At 42.5% G+C, this 8,124-nt stretch overlaps 1 protein-coding gene across 1 annotated transcript; it reads left to right on the top strand.

The window, feature by feature from the left end:
* Positions 7-1,420, top strand: LOC109829766. Its single transcript, XM_020396799.1, has 2 exons — positions 7-957; positions 1,057-1,420. The coding sequence occupies exons 1-2, from the start codon at positions 44-46 to the stop codon at positions 1,295-1,297; spliced, it is 1,155 nt and encodes a 384-aa protein (XP_020252388.1). The 5' UTR covers positions 7-43; the 3' UTR covers positions 1,298-1,420.

Below are 8,124 nucleotides of genomic sequence, written 5' to 3'. Positions count from 1 at the left end.
GATCCGCCCCGAGCCGCCGAAATGGGTCAACGGCGACCACGAGATGGTTCCGCCGTGTTTAGAGATGAAGGCAAACCGCGTGGACCTGCCGCTGTCGCTGAGGATTATAAAGCGGAAGAAGAAGAGGTGGGAGGAAGGAGTCAGAGAGGCCGGAGAATCGGCTTGCTGCTCCATCAAGAAGGCCTTCTCCTCGATGGTGTTTATAGTCCGAGAGCTGCACAGCTACACCCTCCAAATGAGGGAGGCCCTGTTCTATGAGAACTTGGAGGGGATCTTGGCGAGGGTGCAAGGGGAGATGAACGCCTCTTTCGTGTGGCTCTTCCAGCAGATTTTCTCTTGCACTCCTACCTTCATGGTTTATGTCATGCTGCTTCTTGCAAACTTCACCGTCTACTCCATTGGCCACAACTCGGCCTTCGCTGCGGTTTCCCCCTGTTCGCCCACGGCGGTTGAGCACGAGCACCAGCAGACGGAGAATCAGAATTCTAGATTTGACGCACCATCGATCAAGTCATTTAACGTTGTCGGAAGGACCGCCTCCGTTGGCGGCGGCGGCAGCGGCGGCGGAAAGGTTAAACCGGTCGCAGGAGCCACTGACGGCGATGGTTCTCACTCTTCTTACGTCCATAGAATAATTCCCGCCGATGGGATCTCCGCCAGTACGGGAGTCGAAGAGTCAGGATCGGTGATGGAGGAAGAGGAGATGGACGCATGGAGGAGGATTGTTGAGGAGGCGACGAAAATGCAGGCGAGTTCGAGAGACGAGACTCTGATGGATTCTGGTACGTTGCAGCAGTTGGTTTCTCCAGTGACGGTGGGGTTAGAGCCGGAGGATCATGCAGATTACTCAGAGACGGAGCTCATGTACCGTAGGGCACTGTCTCAAGATCCCGATAACGTCTTGCTCCTCTCCAATTTCGCTCAGTTCCTCTTCCTCGTCCTTCATGACCACGACAGGTAAATGATCTAATCAACCTATTAGGCTCGATCTCTTCCTAGTGTTCCTCTTCAAGTCAGGTCGGACTAATTAATATGTTACTGATGGATACGATGCAGAGCTGAGTATTTTTTCAAGCGGGCATCGGAGAAGAAGCCGGGGGACGCAGAGGCATTGTGTCGGTATGCGATGTTCCTTTGGCAGGCGAGGGAAGATTTGGAAGCAGCGGAGGAAGCATACTTGGAGGCCATTGCTGCTGATCCCAGCAACAGTCATTACGCGGCCAACTACGCGCATTTCCTGTGGAATACTGGGGGCGAGGATACATGCTACCCGCTCGATGGCAGCGATGCTTGTTAATTTGTTACCTAACAAACCCAGATTATCTATTATATCTATCTATCTCTAATAATAATAATAAGGTGCATGTACACAGAGAACGGACGCCCAATAGAAAAGAGTCCTTTTTTTGGAGAGCGTGAATTTATTATTGTTATGGTGTTGATGCGTTTCAGTTGGTGCAAAGCGATCTTATAATTGATCTCATCAAACTGAGGGGTTCAGATCTGCGCAGTTGTGTTTGTTGTGCTTCTCTCTGTCAATTGGCCTATAGCGTGGGTTCTAGCGCGAAATGTGCAGCGGGATTAGCATTTGCTTTGGGAATAGAAGTGGGGGCCCGGGTTGATACTCCAAAGCTTTTCAAGCCAGCTGTGATTTGCAAAAATCTTTTTTTATAGGGGGGAGAGAGAGAGAGATCTTTTTGGGGGTTTCACTGCAGCATTTGTGATGATTTCCCCATTTTTTCTTGGATCTGGTTACCAGAGCCCAATGCTGCAGTTAAGTGGATGGTCGTGAACGCTGGAGTAGCTAGCTAGCTGGCCGGCCGGCCTTAATTTGCGAACACCGACTTGAAACTGTAAATTCACCCGCACTTGGAAATTATAAATAAGTATGGGTTAGGAATTGTTTATCATATCGACTTTTGTTCTAGCTCGTTTAACCGTGTGGCTATGCTACACTAGCAACTCCAGTGATTAAGCAATAAGTAAGGAGACTAGTACAGTCAAGGGTGCTGCATTAATGATGCACGAAGAGGGTATTAATCTTTGGATCATGGGACTTCGAGATTCGATAGTTAGTCGAATATGCATTAAGTGCATCATATTAATGATGCGCGAAGTGGGTATTAATCTTTTGATCATGGGACTTCGAGGTTCCATAGTTAGTCGAATATGCATTAAGTGCATCGTAAACGGGCCGGACCTGATGTTTGGATTGCCCTAGCCCAATCCAATTTTGGTTGCCCATTATATTAAAAATTTGGTACGAACAATAACTATAAAAATGAATACATATAATACCATTTAGCGTTCTATATTAGGCTCAAACCGATAATTTATATAACCCTGCATTATAAAAAATTTGGTTGCCCTACATGTTAAAGCTTGGGATTTTATGTTTATAAATTATAACCCTACATTATATATAAAAAAATTGGTTGCCTCCCGGCACTGGGTTGCCCCAGCCCCAGGGCTTGGTGCGCTTACCCCAGGGCCGAGCCCGGTCGTAAACGGATACTAGATACCTTGACCTTCCCCCATCGGACAAACGTAAATGAATGCGAGACAGAAAAAGATTCTTGGTGTTAAATTTAGATAGAATCGCGTAAATGAATGCGAGCCGGAAAAAAATATGGTTGGTATTAAATTTGGATGGAACCACAAACATGTACTTATGGCTGAAGAAGAAGAAGAAGATTGAGTCTTTTAATTAGTAGTGTTTTTGCAACGTGAAACTCGTCAGGGTGAGTGTGATATGGCGTTATTAATGGAATCGCGATCATGTAATTAAGGCTGAAGAAGGAGGAGGAGGAGGAGGAAGAGCTAGTCTTTTGATCAGTAGAGTTTTTGCAACGTGAAACTCGTCGGGTGAGTGTGATATGGGCCACCAGAAATCTGAGAGGAGAATCTGGTGATGTTGGCCCATTTGTCCCTTCATTACCATCTGTTGGGTCCTCCCACCACCACGCGTAAAGCAGGTGACATGCTCATCCACATGTTAAGACTAATTAACTACTATTGTGTGTTGGGCTCCTGTGGGAATTCCTTATGTATCAAACAATAAAGCGAACGTCCTTTTTTTTAAAAAAAAAAAATTTAGTTTTAATAAAAGCGGAGCGCATGGGCACAACTTGTTATGCGTAACAGCCCGGTGTCCGTATTGAGACTCAGATACGGACGACACGGAAAACGCCATCTTAAGCATGTACAGGAGTTGTAAAGCAAAGAGGATTAACGAAGATGGGGCCTCTTTCTCTTCTCTCTTGGTTACGTCAGGCTATTTCTGATTTGATAACTAGTACAGTATAACTCAATTAGGCTTCAGGGGCCCTTAGATTCTAGCATACAGAATGTTCTTGTTGTCTATTTCTGCAGGCTGCATTAATGGACCATGCGTATGTTTAGTTTGCAGGTCTGCGGCCCACTAGTTGCACACTTCTGATCAGTGACGAGTATCCATATAGCCTATAAATCCCTGATGCACCTTCACTCTGTTCGTTTGATCAAATAACTTACCAGAATACCATAATCTCCTTTATCATGTTATATATTACCTATGAGCTGATTAAATCATAAGAAAGAAATATGATTGTCAATACTAATTATAATCGACGCAATCGACTAGGCGTGGTTGGTCGGGTCGACCAACCAAACCCAGTGGTGTGAAGAGCACCTTTAATATGTTATTTTTAACCGGTTTAGGTTAGAAAATTATATTTTTTAGATTAAAGACTTTGTGATACAGCGCGGAAGTAGTAAAAAAAAAACCTCGAAATCCACCAATGGTTGTTCTCTAAATCCACAAAGAACGTTATTGAATCCACGAAGAGCTTCGAATCCACGAAGAAACTATTAAAGAGGAATTTTATTGATAAAAAGATTATTATCCTTTGGGGTTATATGACTCTTCTTAAATAGAAAAACAAACAAGACTCTTAGTAAGATTAGAATTACAAAGAAATAGAAAATATCAAATTCTATCATTAAAAAGACTATTTATAATAGAGGAAACAAATCATTAACTAAAATTGAATTTGTTTCCTAATCTAATATGACTCAAAATGAGTGTTACTGATAGGATTGTGGGATTCTGCCAAACTGATTGACTTTGTCTCATCGAGATAGACGATTTTATATATAATATGTTAGAATCTGCCTTTCGGATTGTGAGATATAGTTGTTTATTTGTGGCCAATCAATAATTCGTTCATATTCGCATTTGACTGGTGAAGGTCCTATTTTTTCATCAATTTGCTCGTTATGGGCGTCCTACATCACTTTGGAGTCTAATCTTTATGGTTCAGTCACATGGATATGTCCATCGATCATCACGGACAATTCTCCAGAAATTCAGGCAAAGTAACAATTTGCGTTACATATATGCATGTTCCATTAACCCAAAGTAACAATGATCCGCTGATTCTTTATTGGTGTTTGACCAGGAGATGCATCTCATCCTTATCAGACGACTAGCTCCTAAAGCATTCATATTTGCATGTACTATCCTTTGAGAATATGGCGATTTAAAAAAAAAAAAAAAAAAAAACACTTTGTTGTAATTTAGACATGGCTGGGCATTATAAAATTAAGATTATGATATCATCGATCACGAACCACTTTTTGTTGGGATTTTTAAGTGCCTTATCAGTTTATCAAACTTTGTGTGTACTATTCTCCAGTTTGGGTCTTTCGACAAGTTCGTTATACACTCTCATAATGTCACTAGACGATCATTTAAGAGAGGTAGACGAGACATATTCCTTCAGACAGCAGGGAGGGATCGATACAGGGCAAGCGATCTTGTTTGAACCCTACTCGCTCTCACACACGCGCGTGTACCTCATCATACATACATTGTTTTCATGGTATTGTTCTGGAGAACAAAGGGGCGTAGCCAGGGTACTCTTGCTCTAGGCTGCTGCCCAGAGCAAGAAAGTGGCCGGCCCTCTACGCCCCAGCTCCTACTTCTCCGCCGGTTGGCCGGCCCTCTACGCCTCCGTCCTCTACGGCGGCGTCTTCGGCCTCCTCTCCATGGGCGCCGCCCTCTCCGTCGCTGTTCCGGCCACGGTGGTAACCTGGATCACCGTCCTCATGTTGCTCACCTTCACGTGGAAACCAAAGAGGACGCTGGTGATGGAGGCAGTCTGACAGTGACGTAGCCCATCGATTTTTTGCCCAGGGCAAAAAAAATTCCTAGCTACGCCACTAAGAACAACAGTGGGTATAAATTACCTCAGTCTTTCATTAGTAAGAAGTTCGTAAAACATCTTCGTGTCTAGACACACAATTTCTTGTAACAAAAATGATACAGGCACATCTTGTGCCACACCCTCAGCCACACTCCCCTCTCTCTGCTACAGTAACCGGGCCCACATGAGATTTATAAAAATAAATCTCATGTGGGCCCGGTTACTGTAGCAGAGATCGGGGAGTGTGGCTGAGGGTGTGGCACAAGGGGTGTGGCACAAGGTGTGCCTGTAGTGCCACTCTTTTTGTAAAAGCTGCAGAAATGAGAACATATAGGAGGCCATCTGTAAGAATCTAAAATTGTGTTTGACAACCACTCAAAATCGGACAAAGTGTTAATCTTGGCCCATGTTGACTGCTCTTTTGTTTGACAAAAATTAATAGACCGGTATTTACTAAGTTTTTCTTAGACCAAAAAACCATAAAAGTATTTCAAAGCCCGACCACCACTTCCAATGATTTAATCATGGCTTTGGTTAGGATGAAATTGAGTCATAATTAATCCTGACATAGTTTTTGAGTGGCTGCCAAATTCAACATAAGTCTGTTTGTCTATATGCTCAAAACGTTTTAGATGTTGATGGGAGTTTATTGTACTTTTTATTGATTTAATGGTGGATAAATCTATTCATATAAAAAAAGCAAATAAATATGTTCATATAAAAAGCGACAATGGCTTTTCCAACATTTTGGATTTAGGGAAGCGGGGTGCCTGGTGAATATACGTAAGGGGAGCAGCCACTGATTCCTTGACATATTTGCAGAGGCCCATCGCTGACATATCATAACTTGGGCTGACCCTTCTCTATACGCGTAATGGCCCAGATAAGCGTATTCCTCATCTATCGAAGCCCGAAATGCTCTGTAGGCCATGTTAAGAACACCACCCCGATCTTTGGGCGCGGCTCTTGTCTTTCCAAATATTAAGGCCTTCAAAAGCTTGCTGTCGGCTTCATCGAAACCCATGTGGCTGAAATATCACCATTATTCCTGGCCCAAGATGCATGTTCGTATCTACTCGATGATGTACAGATATAAGGCCCACTGAATCAACTTTTTTTACCCTTAAAGTTCAAATTTGTAGGGTGGATAAATTGTCTGATCCTCCCTCAAACATAGCATGGTGATCAAAGTTTTGCCTTTGTCCCCTGTTTGTTAGTAGTGTAGATAGAGTAAGTGGTATTTGAGTATTTTAAGTTCTGTTTTTGGTTTTTGGTCATACTTATATAGTTAGTGTGATGGAGTTTTGTTGAGTTCTGTTTTGAGTTTTGTTGGTGCTTGTACCTAACAATCACGTTTAATAGTGAAAATCTTTCCTTCATGCCCCCCCCCCAAAAAAAACGCGCATTATCATTCCCCTGATAGGGGGCTGAAAATTTCAGTTACGTCCACGTGAGTCAAATATTAACTATCCTGATCCAAGTTGCATTTATGGGGGTATACATTTGTTTTTAGAAAAATTCCTTGGAGATCACAAATCATGGGACCCAATAGGAGACAGGTGAGGTGTCAACCCCTGGGTTGGTGCATGATCATGATCTACTATTTACAGTAGATCATGCACACAGAGGTTGACCCCTCACATGTCCCCCATTGGGTCCTTGATTTGAGGTCCATATAGAACAACTCTTGTTTTTACCTGCGTTGAGGACAATAACCGCCTATTATACAGAGCCCCATCATACGTAGCTTTGTTGATGTTAGGCCAAGTAAACCCATGTCACCGTTATATGCACGATCCTGAAGTCCAAACTTGAACGCTGTTGCCTCTTTTATTTGTTCATACATCAGCAAACGTGTGCCCATCAAAAACTAAAGAAATGATTGCGTGTCTCTCTCATCTCCCCTTTCAAACTTAAGTGTCACCTGTGTTAAATCATGACCGTTCATTAATTTTGAAATGCTTACAATTCAAACTAGGTAGCACCACGACTCCCTATGGCACACGTGTTTTCTTTACGTCGCACGTCAATTTTGTAGCGTAGAAAAGTCTAGAGATTTAGATTCTGTTCGAACACAGCAAGTTCCTGGAGGAGAACCACTGACGTGACGTCCATGTTTTAAGGAATTCTAGATCGAAACGATAATATCAATGCTCGGTCTTGATGACGATCCTCTGCGTTCTTAGCCATTGTGCTACAGTGCAAAAAATATATCTCTCGGTACTAATCAAAACTTCAGATTCTTGATGTAATATTTAGGGACTCTTAAGATACTATTAGAGCAATCTCGGGTTGTCTAAATATTGACAGTTTGACACTGCTGCTCAAGTCCATGTTTTAACCCATAAAAAGGACCGTCTACCCGTGAAGACACATTAGAATATAAAAATAAATATGACCCTCAACTAGCACTACTACTTCAGAGTTCTGGTCTAATTGTTAGGGATTTTAAGAGAACCAATGAAAAACAAGCCCAAAAGTGATGTAACAGAAGCGTAATCAAAAGAGAGAACTAATCATTCTCGTGCGAGCGAAACGACATAAACCCTAAAAGCCCTAGAAATGGAAAACTTCTGAAACAATAACAACCAAGCTAAAGACTTAGTATTTCCTTATATAAAACAAAACAAAAGTACTAAAATAGCCTTTCTAAAAGCAATTAGACTTTGAAAAGATGTTAAAAAATAAATTGGGCCAAAGCTCTTCCACGCGCGGTACAAGCCTGGAGAGACTTCCTTCCACCTCGAAACTCGATTAGAACAGCAAAGCCGTTCAACTTGTAGAACACTTCCCGAACTTTCTGAAAAAATGTAATAATAGCGATTCTACGAAGGAAATCAAAAGTTATAGTCCGTTGAAGTTGCACGTCGAAATCTGACCAGAAATTATCCTCTTTTCTTGGATCGCCCGAGCTTCGCACGATCCGATTTCTCCCATA

The sequence above is a fragment of the Asparagus officinalis genome, chromosome 2 (genome assembly GCF_001876935.1).
Source record: "Asparagus officinalis chromosome 2, Aspof.V1, whole genome shotgun sequence".
In the NCBI taxonomy this organism is placed as follows: Eukaryota; Viridiplantae; Streptophyta; class Magnoliopsida; order Asparagales; family Asparagaceae; genus Asparagus; species Asparagus officinalis.
This window is presented reverse-complemented; position numbering and strand designations above follow the sequence as displayed.